Source organism: Lotus japonicus, chromosome 2, assembly GCF_012489685.1.
Source record: "Lotus japonicus ecotype B-129 chromosome 2, LjGifu_v1.2".
NCBI classification, from domain to species: Eukaryota; Viridiplantae; Streptophyta; class Magnoliopsida; order Fabales; family Fabaceae; genus Lotus; species Lotus japonicus.
In genome coordinates, this window is record NC_080042.1 from 60,536,092 (window position 1) to 60,551,829 (window position 15,738).

The 15,738-nt window shown below is 39.2% G+C and overlaps 1 protein-coding gene across 1 annotated transcript; it reads right to left on the bottom strand.

Moving 5' to 3' along the window:
• Positions 1-1,304: 1,304 nt before the first annotated feature.
• On the bottom strand, positions 1,305-10,608 carry LOC130738642 (uncharacterized protein At4g15970-like). The gene is made up of 4 exons (XM_057590735.1): positions 10,309-10,608; positions 3,473-3,838; positions 2,066-2,541; positions 1,305-1,618 (listed from the first exon to the last, which is right to left on the bottom strand). Exons 1-4 carry the CDS (start codon positions 10,522-10,524, stop codon positions 1,426-1,428), a joined length of 1,251 nt encoding a protein of 416 aa, XP_057446718.1. The 5' UTR covers positions 10,525-10,608; the 3' UTR covers positions 1,305-1,425.
• Between the last annotated feature and the right edge of the window lie 5,130 nt (positions 10,609-15,738).

Below are 15,738 nucleotides of genomic sequence, written 5' to 3' on the forward strand. Positions count from 1 at the left end.
ATACAAAAATAGAAAAGAAACATATACAAGAGATAGGAAATGAAGAGATGATGAAACCCAAATAAAGAAAACAGAACCATGACCATAGAAACTTTCCCAAGCTTTCCATGGCTTCCAAGATGAAACTTATATATGAATAAATCAATTAATTGTTTATTTTTCCTACAAAACTAAAGAATTTTTCAGCTCACGCGTGACTAATTACGTTACAAAGGAGCTTGAATGTTAGAGTTCCTTTCAAAGAAAATTCCCGTGCAGCCTACTTTGTGAACAACTTTCTATGCAACTAACATTTTAATCTACAACACAAATGCTTAAGAAGTTTGTGCACATCAGACCCCTTCAGCTCAAAGTTAAAAAAGGTGGACCGGGCGGGCCCCCTAGCCCCTAAAGAGGTCTCGTCCACAACAAAGAGTTGTCGTGTTTGGCATAGGCCTTGGGCATTTAGTGAGACCGCCATAAGGTGGTCAAGAATATATAAGGCAGTTGGGTCGAGGATAACAAGGAACAATTAGCTTAGGTGTTAGGGTTCTTATATAATCACCCTATAAAAGAGAACTTTGGTACCATGAGAATGAATTTTTGACATTTATCTAAAAACGACTAGGTTATTACCTCACTCTGCTTCTGCTAGGTTTGGGCATATATTTGTTATGAGTGTTCATTCCGGAACAAAAGGGAATCGCTCTAAGATGTCAACTCGACTGGGTAATTCCTTAATTGTTAGGAGGTCCTCCACCATCAACCAACGCTTGGCCGGAGTGACCCTCTAAGGATTACACCTCGAGAAAGGTTCAGATGTACTCAACTTAATCATGACTACAAGGAAGCCCTCCCTAGAAACTAGCTACTCAGTGCAATCATTCCTGACTATAACATTACCCCCACCAACCTAGGGGTTTGACCGTGGATGATTTTGGTGACAATCAAGAAAAGATCAAAGGATTTAAAACTTAGAAAAGAATCTAAGTGATGAGCAGTTCTAAGAATGACTCTAAGTACTTGATACTTAGGAAAAACTCTACGTGTTCAAACACTTACTTAGGTGTTCAAACAACAAAGCGCCTTGTCGGGACTAACTTTGGACGAGGGCAGCCTAAATAAACAAGATCTATGATAAATTAAGAAATTTCTTCTGTCGTTAAAATCTGTCACTAAATCCCATATTTCTAGTAGTGAAATCATCCCGCATGGTCATTATAGTATATGTTTGAAAAAGTAGTACTCCAGATTCTCCAACCAAGTTGGGGCTCCGCCGCCAGCATTGGCGCAAGTCGAGGGCGGCCACCACAAAAGACTCATGATTCAGCCATAAATGATCAATTAAATACATTAAAACAATGCACATTGGAGTTTGTGAAAGGGGTGCAAAACACTCAAATACATCGCAGAAAACAAAAAATCATAGGGTGCATCAAGAAACAACTATTGGGCAACCTGCAAAGTGTCCTTGGCTCTGCTCACAGTATCTATGTTTGTAGTTTTCACCTTACGTTCCTTTTTCTCTTTAAATTGTGTGGGTGTAGGCTTTTTTCCAACAGCCGACCTGGTAAAATACCCTTTAGCGGTGACCAATTTAGTCAGTTTACTCCTAATTCCGTAACGTTGAAAGGATGTCCTGCATGATGTCATTATCGTATAAAATATAAATAGACAAAAAAAATGTCATTAATGATAGCAACATAAATCGAAGCCTCAATTAAATAATGAAGTTTGTGATGGACAAATGTTAATAAATGAGAGTTTTTTAATAATCCTTATCTCAAGTGAATGTAAATTTAAACATTTTAACTTTGTTGTATACCCCTCTTCATTAGTTGAATTATATCATGATTCTATGCTATTTGGAATTTCTTTGAAATTTCATATTGAAAAGTAAAAATCAAAGGCAAGATTTGTAACTTATTTTCTTTGTACAACAATTAGCACTTACACTTGAAATTTCAAATCATGGTCAACGTAGAGATCAATGAAAAAGAAAGAAATAATTAATATATTCTAAAATATTGTACTTATTTCATATGTATAATCAACGTATACATTTAACAAAAGTCTTTAGCATTACCTGCAATTTTGTGGTACGCTCCAGGAAGGGTGGGATATATTTTTCTCATCTTCAGATAATGTCATATACTTTCTCCAATCATCCAGCAAAAGCCTAAGATCATTGATTTTGGTTTGTAAACCTACACAACAATTGGCATGCATTGTTGTGACCTTCTTAAAATCCCTGCTAGGCTCACAAAACCCTCCAAAATAGTGTGTACTGAGGAACCTAAACTTCAACTTCTTCTTTGAAACAAGAGGATCCAGTTTGATCTTATTGAGAACATCTTGAGTTTTCAAATTTGCTTCGCTAGAGTTGAACCAGAACTTGTAGAACCAAACAGTTCGTTCATTAGATTTGACATAGCTAAAACCTGAATTTGGTGAGTTCCGGATGTCAGAGGAGTTGCCATTGAACTCATCACAAGAAATTTGGAAATCGCCATCTTTGTAAAAATGTCTAAAGGGATCTCTAAGCCACATTATATCACAATCCTGCAAAAGGAGAAAACAAAACATTAATTAATTATTAGAATTTGAAAGACATAACTCTACCTCAAAATCTAACTTGGAAGAGGATTGTCATCTCATATATAAGAGATATCTCGTTGAGTATGACTCATGGGTAATGTCTAAGGGTACTATTGTAATTTGGAATGTTATTAGTTATATATAATGCTTGTAACACTGTAACTCCAGTACTTGACCTAATCAATAAGATGGAACTACAATGTGGTCGCAAACATAAGCACACTTTGCCGAATTGTGAGAACAAACCTCTTGCGTTTTCTATTATTACGAACATGTCTTTCTCTAGTTGTTCTAACATTGATCATATATGTGGTTGAGAGTTCCCAACTGTTGGATATCATTAAATATCTTAATAGAGACTACGGTCAGCCACTGCCGCCGGATTCCAACCCACGCGCCTCCCATCTCGCTGTGTTTGAAGTCCACATGCCTCATAAATATCTTATTAAATTTGTTTATTAACTTCGAATCCATATCTTATTTGTCTTTCTGATTGTGTGTTTTTCTTATCAGCAAAGAGTACAAATTCATTGAAGGAACTAGAAGGGATACTTCAATCCCTAATACAATGAAAGAGCACAAGAAAACAGAAAAAGAACTGGACAGAACAGAGTAAATAACAGAGCACAGCAAGGTCACTCAATAATTGAGTTAGACCATTGCAAATTTACAAAGCCTAAAACTCTCCATTACCCACGCCACGCAAAACAAACAGTGGAGGCCAGAATTGTGGATAGCAGATTGTGAACCAACAAGAAACCAGAATATATATGTGGTAAAGTTCAGTGCAGCAACGACACACACCAAGGCCACACTGTCTTCAAATTAAATGTGCATGGTAAAAATTTAAGAGGTAACTTGTAGCTAGAAAACAAATAATCAAAGACTGACATACCGTGAACACGAAGCTGTATCCCATTTGAAGGACGGATCCAAGAAATTCAATTTTTCTCCACACCATGTGTAGATAGGTTGGGGTCATGTAAATTGCTTCACTGGTGAAATTTCCACCGTTAGTTTCAATCTGATAACAATGTTTGTGCAAAGATAAGCAACGAACATATGCCTTTTGGTCCCATGTCACTACCACCAAGTGATTTAAAAGCTTCTCTGTTTGGTTCCCTCCAATGTGAAAACTCTCAAGAAAGAGATCAAATATGGAACCTGGTTTTGCCCATGCATCATTGATCACTGTGATTATCACTGTCTTATTCTCCATTGATGCCTCACTTAGAACATTCTCTAGCTTTGAATGATTGTTCTGGTCATGTAAAGATGAGTAAACATTAAGCTCTTGGAAAAACGAAATTCATATTTCAAAGAGAAAATTCATGAAACATATAGGGGGATACCGGGATACTATTGTATGGAAAAACTAAGGTCTGCAGTTTTTTAAAACTGTATTTAAAAATTGTTTTTAGAAATTTTTTCTAAAAACTAATTTTAAAGAAAAAAATTATTTTCCTACATTAAAAAATTTGTAATTGCTATATAGGATTTTTAGAAATGCCGCCTATTATCTTTCTAAAAATCCAGAAATTACTATACAATTTCATCAACAAATAATGTTTCAACTTAATGATGATAAACTTCTATTTTAGCATGATCATGTTTCATATCATATATGAAATGATCGTATAACCAAAGACTGTCAAGTGGTAAGAGCTAGGGGACATAAAGGTGGGGAGCGGAAGGTCCAGGGTTCGAATCCTGGAAGGGAACTTTGAAGGGATTTTCTAACTTACAAACAACTAATCACTAACATTTGCCTATAAAAAAAACATTAAGGGATTTTATTATATTTTATAATTAAAAATAATTTTTAAGCATATCTTTAAGTATTTTTTTCAACTAAAAGAAATTAATTGATGCAAAAATTGTTAAGAGTACAATCTACATAGAGATTGGCAAAGGAAAAGAAACCAACAAGTAAACTACCCAAAGAAATCTTTAAATATAGAAATATAAATAATAATTACATAATGATAGAATAGGATATTATTTATTCTCTTTGTAATTACGCCTGTAATTAGGGTTTAATATTTATTGTTAGTCAACTAGGTAAGTTGTATATATAGGGTATTTCATTATCAATAATGGTCACGGAATTGATTTCCTTCATGGTATCATTGAGCAGGTTCAGATCCCCTCTTCCAATCTGACCTAATCCTTTTATTTTATTTCCTAAATTCTCCCTCCAAACCCACCCACTGCCGCTGTCTCTCCCCTAGCACCCGCCACACCGCCGTCGCCGCAGCACTCCTCTCCTTCTCGCGCCGCCGCCGCCACAGGCCTTCCTCGCTGTCGCCGGTTCTTCCTCTCCCATCGAAGAACTCTCACCACGCTGCACAGGTCTTCTCACCTTGTGCCTGCGTGACTCTCTGCGCCTCCAGGCTCGTCGGACGTCCCGCCACCACCGCCGTCCCTCCCGCCGGCCACCGCTGTCCCTCGCGCCTTCAACCGCACGCCCTCCCGTCGCTTCCAGCCCTTGTTGTTGGCAGCAGACCCGCGTGCCCAGCCGGATCCGATCCAGGATCCAAGTTCCTTTTTTTCTTATTATTTTATTTCTTTCCGGTTCGCCAGGATCCAACTCGCCCGGACCGGACCGGTTCAGCCAACCCGTTTCTATGGCTACCTCCGACTCGACAACTGGCTCTCCAACCGGCGACACCACTACGGTTCCTACGCCCACTGCCACACCTACGGCCCCTTCGTCCCCCACTGTCAAGCCCGAGTTTCATCCGGCCCTTGCTGTTACTAACATCAAAACCAACATTCCTTTCAAACTCGAGCTCGACAAGGACCACTATGCTCTGTGGGCTTAATTGTTTGAAACTCATGCTCACGCCACTCAGGTGCTCTACCACATCATTCCACAAGCTGGTTTGGAGCCTCCTGCGCGCACCGATGCTTCCTATGCTCGGTGGGCTACTCTTGACTCTACTGTCAAGCAGTGGATTTATTCCACCATCTCCTTTGATCTTCTCTCCACTATTATGGAAAAAGGTTCTACTGCTATGGCTACTTGGAACCGCATCGCTTCTATGTTTGAGGACAATCAGAACTCTCGTGCTGTCGCTCTCGACCAGGATTTCATCTCCACACGCATGGAAGATTTTCCTAATGTTTCGGCCTATTGTCAGCGTCTGAAACATATCTCTGATCAGTTGCGCAATGTTGGTGCCCCAGTCAGTGACCATCGTCTTGTTCTTCAGTTGGTCTCTGGTCTCACTGAGCCTTTTCGTGGTGTTGCCACCCTGATCCGTCAGAGCGAGCCTTTGCCTTCTTTCCTCAAGGTCCGCTCCATGTTGATTCTAGAGGAATCTGGTCTCGCCAGGATGTCCGGTCCGGCCTCTCAGACTGCTTTGCACACCTCTGCTTCCCGTCCACAGGCCTCCGTTGACTCCTCTCCGCAGCGCCCCACCTACCGCAGCGATCAGGGCCACTCCAACCATCGTTATGGGTCAGGGCACACTCGCAATTATCAGGGTGGTTCTAGTAAACCTAAGAAGAAAGGTGGCTCCCGTTATCCTGGATCATCTGGCTCCTCTGGTTCCTCTGCTGCATCTCCTCCACCCTGGCGCCCACCACCGCAGGCATCCTGGAATCCCTGGGGTTGGGCTCCTCCCCCTGGTTGGGCTCCTTCCCCTTGGGGCATGCCTCCTTGTCCTTACCCCACATCTCAGTGGTCGCGTCCCATGGGTGCTCCGCCGCAACCCGGCGTTTTAGGTCCGCGTCCTCAGGCCTACACCGCTACTGCTTCTCCAGCACCCACTGATATCGCTGCTGCCATGCACACCATGTCCTTGACTCCTACAGACACCACGTGGTACATGGACACCGGCGCCTCGTCCCATACTGCGGCATCTCAAGGTACTCTCACGTCTTATTCTAATTTAAGTCATTTAAATCAGAAACTGATAGTTGGTAGTGGTCAGGGCATTCCAATTCAGGGTTCAGGATACACTTCTATTCCTACCCCTCACAAACCTTTAGCACTCAATCATGTCTTGCACACTCCGCGAATTATTAAAAACTTAATTTCTGTGCGACAACTCACTACTGACAATAATGTTTCTGTTTCTTTTGATCCATTTGGATTCTCGGTGTCTGACTTCAAGACGGGGATGCCTCTCCTGAGATGTAACAGCCTCGGCGACCTCTACCCAGTCACTCGTTCCTCTCCCTTTGCTGGTCTTGCTTCTAGTGTCTGGCACAATCGACTTGGTCATCCAGCTTCCTCAGCTTTAAACCATCTTAGGAATAATAAACTTATTTTTTGTGAACCTTCGCGTTCTAGTTCTGTTTGTGACTCTTGTGTTTTAGGCAAACATGTCCGGTTGCCTTTTCGTTCATCTGAAACTATTACTTTGAGACCATTTGATATTTTGCATAGTGATTTATGGACGTCTCTTGTTTTAAGTACTGCTGGTCATCGTTATTACGTTTTGTTTTTGGATGATCACACTGATTTTTTATGGACGTTTCCGATTAGCAAGAAATCTCAGGTTTATGAAATGTTTACTACTCTTGCTACACTTATTCAAACACAATTTTCAGCAAATATTAAATGTCTTCAATGTGATAATGGACGTGAATATGACAATGAATCCTTTCATCGGTATTGTGATGCTAATGGCCTTATTTTTCGCTTCTCTTGCCCTCACACTTCTTCTCAAAACGGCAAAGCAGAACGGAAAATTCGCACCATTAACAACATGATCCGCACCCTCCTCGCTCATTCGTCAGTTCCTCCTTCATTTTGGCATCATGCCCTTCAAATGGCAACATATCTTCTGAACATTTTGCCACGCAAGACTCTTCAGAATGATTCTCCAACTCAGCTGTTGTATCATCGCGACCCTTCCTACTCCCACTTACGTGTCTTTGGTTGTCTATGTTTTCCTCTATTTCCTTCCGCTACAATAAACAAATTGCAACCACGATCGACTCCGTGTGTTTTTCTAGGGTATCCGATGAATCACAGAGGTTATAAATGTTATGATTTGTCACACAGAAAAATTTTAATATCGCGGCATGTCATTTTTGACGAAACCCGATTTCCCTTTGCTGACCTATCCTTGACTCCTGCCCCTTCTTATGAGTGCTTCACCGAGGACCTCCCTCCTTCCTTGATCCACCATTGGCAAACCGTATCCTCCCGCCCACCTGACCCTCCGGTCCAGCCGTCGAGTCCCACTGACTCTTCGCCTCCCTTATCGGCTCCCGTCTCCCCTACCGCTTCTCCCTCACCTTTGCCCTTGCCTCCGGTCCCTCCTGCACCACCCGTACGGACCATGACTACCCGTAGCATGCACGGCATTTCCAAACCTAAAAAGCCTTTTAGTCTTTCGGTCTCTATTGATGACCCGTCCATCTCACCCTTGCCTCGTAACCCAAAACAAGCCTTATCCGATCCAAATTGGAAGTCCGCTATGCAGTCTGAATTTAATGCTCTTATTAGAAATAATACGTGGGAGTTGGTTCCCCGTCCTTGTGATGTTAATGTTATTCGTTGCATGTGGATTTTTCGCCATAAAAAGCAGTCTAATGGTTTGTTTGAGCGGTATAAGGCTCGTCTTGTAGGTGATGGCAGGTCTCAGATTGCAGGTGTGGATTGTGATGAGACATTCAGCCCCGTGGTGAAACCGGCTACCATCCGGACAGTTCTCAGCATTGCTCTCTCCAGATCCTGGCCCATACATCAGTTGGATGTCCAGCATGCTTTCCTGCATGGTGATCTCCATGAGACTGTCTACATGCATCAGCCTTTGGGTTTCCGCGACCCTCACCACCCGGACTATGTCTGCCGTCTGAAGAAGTCCCTTTATGGTCTGAAACAGGCGCCTCGTGCTTGGTATCAGCGATTTGCTGATTATGTTTCCTCTATTGGATTCCGGCACAGCACTTCATATCATTCTCTTTTCATCTTCCGGCAGGGTTCTGATATTGCCTACATACTTCTCTATGTTGATGACATCATCCTGGTTGCATCATCGCATGATCTCCGCAAATCCTTTATGGCACTTCTTGCATCCGAGTTTGCTATGAAGGATCTCGGTCCTCTGAGTTACTTTCTTGGCATCGCTGTCACTAGACATGCAGGTGGCCTTTTCCTCAGTCAGAGCACTTATGCTACTGAGATTATTGCTCGCGCCGGCATGGCCTCATGCAACCCGTCTGCTACACCGGTTGACACCAAGCAGAAGCTCAGTTCTTCCTCTGGGACTCCTTGTGAGGATGCCTCCCTATATCGGAGCCTTGCGGGTGCCCTACAGTACCTCACATTTACTCGTCCTGACATTTCCTATGCTGTTCAGCAGGTTTGCTTACATATGCATGCACCCCACACCGAGCACATGCTTGCCCTCAAGCGGGTTCTCCGCTATGTTCGTGGCACATTGACTTATGGGCTACATTTGTATCCCTCCCCGGTTGAAAAGCTTGTTTCTTACACTGATGCTGACTGGGGGGGCTGTCCTGACACCAGACGCTCCACTTCTGGTTACTGTGTTTTCCTCGGTGACAACCTCATATCTTGGTCCTCCAAGCGGCAACCCACTCTCTCTCGCTCTAGTGCTGAAGCTGAATATCGCGGTGTTGCTAATGTTGTCTCCGAGTCCGGCTGGATCCGCAATTTACTTCTGGAGCTTCATTTTCCTCTCTCTCAGGCAACATTGGTCCACTGTGACAATGTTAGTGCCATCTACCTCTCTGGGAATCCAGTGCACCATCAGCGTACCAAACATATTGAGATGGATATCCACTTTGTTCGGGAAAAGGTCGCGCGTGGCCAGGCTCGCGTCCTTCATGTTCCTTCCCGTCATCAGATTGCGGACATTTTTACCAAGGGCCTACCTCGGCTTCTTTTTGATGATTTTCGTTCCAGTCTCAGCGTCGGTGAACCTCCCGCTTCGACTGCGGGGGTGTGATAGAATAGGATATTATTTATTCTCTTTGTAATTACGCCTGTAATTAGGGTTTAATATTTATTGTTAGTCAACTAGGTAAGTTGTATATATAGGGTATTTCATTATCAATAATGGTCACGGAATTGATTTCCTTCACATAACTTAAAAAAATTATGGTTATAAAATATTATAATAAAATCGCTTAATACGCAAGCATTATATCTAGTTCATTGGATTTAATTTTTAGATTATTTTTCTCATTTTCATATGCTCATATTTTGTATTCAATTGTCGTCGAGCTTTAGTCGAATGGATGCAAACCTAATGGCTCTAGCTATTCCTCACACTAATCAAGAAGGTCACAAGTGAACACACCCACTTTATACATTCAGCGTAGGTGCATGTGACACATTTCATGTGTTATATATCACTTACCCGACTCATTAAACTCTAACTTCTCTAATAGTCAATGTGAATTAACAATATTCACAACAACAACAAAAATATAACAAAAACATTGAAAAATCAAGGTTTAATTTTGTTGTTGCAGTTTGACATAAAGAATCCAAATTGGCCAAAAGAAACAAAAAGAAATTGGTCAAAACCAATCAGAATGCAAGAGTGAACTAGAAAGAACATCAAGACCTAATATTCAAAAATCCAATTTTTTATTGGTTGCAAGAAATATAAACATCGAAACCTAAAACCCAAAATTTCAAAACCTCTCTTATTATTATTTGTTCTTCACTAATTCTTATTGCAAAACAAAGAATGACACACGGAAAAAAACATATAAAGAGAGAGAGGGAAGGAGACTCACCTTTGATGAGTCAATAACTGAGTGGTGTGAGATGGCAGGCAATCCAAGGGGAGAATTAGAGTCGTTGTATAGAATCATCCATAACATAGCATACCCAACAAGGAAAATGATGATTTGCATGACCCTCCTGATATAAGGGTGGCTGCCTGAGCCACCTGAGTTCCAGGCCTTGCTTCCATCGGCGACAACGTATTCCTCGGCGGTGATGTCCTTCATTTTTCTGATTTGGGGTGTTTAAAAAAATGGTCTCTCTAGCTTCTTGTGAATTAGACGCTCTATATATGTTATCTCTTAAAACTACATGAATTAAAATGAATGAACCTAACTTTATGCATATGTCACATGATGCATGTATTGAAAACTTCCTAATGTCAAAACCGTGTCGTGTTTGATTTACTGATAAAAACTAATATCAAAAAGGTGTGTTTGGTTTACTGTTAAACACTATAAAAATGAAAAATTGACGACTAAAAGTGCTTCTGGTGTGTTATTTTCTCGTTATGTCGGTAAAACAAATGAATTATAACAAAGACTAGATTTCGAATTGGAATGTTGTTGGAATAATAAAACTATTTGGAATGTATTTGCTTTGCAGTGTATCAAAAGAATGTGCGAAGAGTGAGAACAAATTGCAATATTAAAGTTTGGGTTTTTCTTATTATTTTAAAAAGTGGTCTATCCTCACAAAGAAAACTAATAAAGACACACGCATGAAAAGCTAAGGAAAAGTAAGTACAAAAAAATTTCAAGTTTAATTTCTTTACTAATAAAATTACTTTTATGGAATTTATGTATAAATTTTATTTATAAGAATTAATTCTGACACTCAAAATTTATTCACAATTTGTTTTCTTCTAAAACCCAGTTTTGACTTCAAAGTCTTGTATTATAAAGAATTTAAAACTTGAAAAAATTATTACTACGGTATTATATTAGATTTTATATATTATATATATTACTGTGATAATATAATATAGTAAAATAATTTAATATACTGTACTATATTATATTATATTATAATGTAATGTACATGTATGATAATATATATTATTAATAGGTACTATAATTAATAATATAAATTATTATAAATAATAATAAATATTGTTATAAATGCAGTCGAAGATAAATTTAATTATATATACTACAAAAAAACTTGTTTTTAGTGGCACTACATTTGTGGCATTTTTTGCATTTACCAAAAAATGCCACAAACTGATATTATTTTGGCATTTAATTAGAATGCCACTAATTTAATACCGCTTCCTAGTTATAATTAGCAGCTATTTGGCAACAAACTGGAATACTCTGGCATTTAATTGGAATGCCACTAATTCAGGACCGCTTCCTAGCTAATTAGCAGTTATTTGGCAACAAACTGATATTACTCTGGCATTTAAATAGAATGCCACTACTGCATTCCTAGCGAATTAGTAGCTATTTGGCAGCACATTTTCTAAAGTGGTCATTTCGCCTAATTACTAGTGTGCTAGAGAGACTGTGCAATCAAACATTCATTTCTTAAGTTTCTAAAAGCTTTTTACAACACAAACAAAAACTTCAAGTCAATTTTTTTTATTTATTTCTGCAAATATCATTTTCCCTTCTAACTTTTGATTTCTCTCCCTTGATCATCGATTTCTCGTAGCTTCTCCGTCTCCGAGCGAAGCGGCGAGAAATCGGAGAAGCGGCGTCAAATCCTGAACCGTTTTGGAGATAACTGTCTCAGGTGGCGGAGGATCGACGGCGATGTTGGTACCATTCCACCGGCGGCGTTTTTGGTAGAGAAGTTGCTGGATTGAGCGAGGAGGGCGACGATGATGGCGCTGGAAACTGTGAACTCGAAGACAGGGTTGCGGCGAGGGTGCGGAGGAAATTGGCGGAGACGTTATGTGCGAAGGGGATGCATGTTAGGGTTCAGGAAATTTGCAAAACGGCGATGCATAGTTCCAAGTTCGAAGGGTTTTTGAGCTTCCCTGCTTCCACGAGTAAACCATGACTAATCGCAGCAGGTTGTGGTGGTCTCCAGGTAGCTTCGATTGCTCAACGTTCCCTTCCTTGATTTATTGTGTTATTTTTCATCTTTTAACTCCAATCACTGGATCAGGTACCTTGCATTTGATACTCAGTATGTGTTGAAATGACAAAGATCGACTAACTGTACACCAACTGTTTGATGAAATGCCAAGCATTTATGCAGTATTTAGTTGTTTGTTCTTTGCTTGTAAATTTTAATCCTGTACATTTCCGATTCTAGGAACAAGTCTGAAGTGGTGGTTTTTCTCTTTATTAATGCTAACTTACATATTTGCTTGGATAATAGTTTCAGGGTGAAATTTTGTTTGATGAATTGGTTTTTTGGCCATTGAACTTATCTATATGTTCTCAAGTCTTGATTAGCCTTAAAGGTTTGGCTAGTTCTCTTGATAGTGAACTCGATTTAAACATGTTCATCTATTATATTCATTATCAAACTTGTTTTGACTTTAAGCTATGGTTTAACTTGTTTTGAAAGATCTTGGGCATGACACAGGGATTAAATCTTATTTTTGGATGTGACTTGTTCACTTGTGTTTTTTTAGCTACCACTGGTGTCGTTATTCATGTGGCAGTCTTTGTTTTGCTTTGGTTCCTTACCTTTGAGTTGGATTTTCCTAGGTGATATATAGGCATATGTTAGTTGATCCATGGACTACAGAATCATGTGGGTTTGATTTCGTGACAATGGAGACTGTTGACGATGCTGATCGATGTCTTAAGTATCTGATATTCTGATTCACTGTGTACTTGAAGGGCGTGTTATCACCGTGGAGAAGGTATACCTTTTGAGTAAAGTCTGATTTTGGGACTTGAATTTTCAATTGTTTTAATTTTTCTTCAAATCCAATGCATGGAAGATATATGGATGATTTGCTCTTTATGTTCGACAGTGTTTTGAAATTTTTGTGCTTCTTTCCATTTGAAGTTCCTGTGCCATCAGGGCAGCTGCGTGAAGCAACTCATCATCAAACTCTCAAATGACAACTAAACAAACAAATCAAATACAACAGTATCAGATCATTGGGGTTGTATGCCCTGCATTTCACTCTTTTTTCCCGCACTTATATCTTATTATTCATCTCCCTGAATATTAATGGTTCTTAAGTTAAGATTAAATACCTTATCTGACAATTGTAGTGTTAAACATGTTATTTTGATTTTTACATTAGTAGTATTATTGCTTACAGACCTATGCTCTATCCTCAAGCTATTGTAAGTCTTTCTTCTTTATATGTCTGTGTGGTATATTATTCTACAAGACATGTTATTTAGTTTGGTATTTTTTCCCTTTTAACTAATTGCTATAAATATGAACTTGGAAATGATACGGACACTGACCTGACCATTTTCTATTCACTTTTTCCCTTTTTAACCATTTTCGTCATTGGTTTTTCTTATGTGGAAATGCATTTCTGATTTCTTAGTGAACTAGCTCAGTTGAGGAAACATAATTTCTTAAAACTATCATGTCGAAGTATTTTTTTCCTAAGAATATACATTGTAAAATCCATCAGTATCAAAGAAAGTGAGTATAAATGATGCTTCATGAAATGGGAAGCAGATATTTGTTGCAGGTACATAGTCCCTACTTGTATTTATTTCTTGTTCCATATTGATAACATTGTGAGTTGAACACTAACCTCTACATTGAAGTAGTGCTTACCCGAGGGAGTTTCCTAGGAGGCTCTACTGCGGTTTGGTGCCCTTATTGCAGTGGCTGGTATTTGAATCGATATTGTCTCATTTCTAGGTTCAGTCAAACTATGGTCAAGGTATTTACCTATTCTATTGGAAAGTTTTCAATCACATTTGGTATTGTGTTTATGATGCTTTGGTTCCTTACCTTTGAGTTGGATTTTCCTATGGGTTTGATTTCGTGACAATGGAGATTGTTGATGATGCTGATTGATGTCCTAAGTATCTAACCTCCACCCTTGGGTTGTATGTCATATGTTTTTAAGTTTATTTAAGTTATGATTATTATGTTATACATGCAGCCATACTAATTTTAATTTATTTTTGTGCTGCTGATTTAAAATAAGTTAAGTTAATGACATGCTATCAATTTACCCAAATGACATATAGGAGCAGGTGGAACAAGAACTAACTTAAACCAACAATTTTACGATGAACCGGTTGAAACTGCTGATCATGCAAAAGGATTTCACTAATGTTAGTGAGGTTAGTCATGTTTGCCACTAGTTTGGAGATTTAGTTTTGAATCCTGAATGTTTTCCTTTCTATTTCTCATTGAAGTGATTACTTGATTGGGTCCTTGCATCCACAACTATTCTCTCATTTCTTATAGCATCACCTTATCCATCTTCCCCTTGTGTAGCTGATAAGATAGATTGAATTGAATTAATGGATGAGATGGATGAGTAGAGTCATGCATGTCAGTTAGGCTTCTAGTTCGATCTCAATGGAGAAAGGACATAACCTACTCTATGGTTTTTTTTGGATTTCAGCTACTGATTAGAAATTTGACATATGCCTACTCTTTTCATTGCAGGGTCAATTGATGGCAATATAGATACAATGAGGAAATGTCTAACAATATTTGAGTCTTTAAATCTTTATGTAATTGGTTAGCTAGTGTTGGATGTTTACATATATCTTCTTCTAATAGATTTATGTATTTTGGTGTTTCAATCTTTATGTACTCAAACTCAGATGCTGGAACCATATATGTCCTTTCATGTTCATGCCCATTTGTTAATTTGCTTGAACCTTGTGACATCTTGAGGCATACTTATTGATTGTTCATGAGCTTATACTTAATCATTTTCTCTATAAAAGATAACAGGATTTCATTTTCAAAAAAAAAAAAACAGAATTTCGGCCACAAAGTATAAAAGTATGAATATATAAGTAAATATAATATTATTGATAAAATGAGGCATATATGTAGTTTGTGGCATTTAAAAAGATGCCAGTTTCAATTTGTGGCATTTAGAAGATGCCAGAAGCATTTGTGGCATACAAAAACCGGCATTTAAGCAAAAAATGCCACAAAACAGTTGTGGCACCTGTAACAGAGGCACTTAAAGGTGAATGCCACTAATAACACTTGGGGCATTTAATAAATGCCACAACTTAACAATATCAATGCCACTAAAAATACATTTTTTTGTAGTGTATAGTGTAGCCGCAAGTTGACTAAGGAGGAGAATAAGGGTTCAGCTTCTTTTCCTTAAGAGTAAAACGGCTGACAGAGAGCTCCTTCAACCCACAATTACACGTGAAGCACAAGAGAGAAAAGAAAAAGAAGAGAGGTCGTGAGAGAGTGAAGTGAGGGACGCAAGTTGAAGGGGAGAAGAAGCACTATACCAAAAAATGGCTTTTACAGCGGTTTTCAGCGGTACAAAACCGCTGTAGATCTCGCCGCTGTAA

Coding starts and splice junctions, on each gene's coding strand:
- LOC130738642 (XM_057590735.1), bottom strand. CDS start 10,524: ATGAAGGACATCACCGCCGAGGAATACGTTGTCGCCGATGGAAGCAAG. Junction 3,839..10,308: donor CAGTTATTGACTCATCAAAG/GTGAGTCTCCTT, acceptor TTACATGACCAG/AACAATCATTCAAAGCTAGA. Junction 1,619..2,065: donor AGCGTACCACAAAATTGCAG/GTAATGCTAAAG, acceptor GACATCATGCAG/GACATCCTTTCAACGTTACG.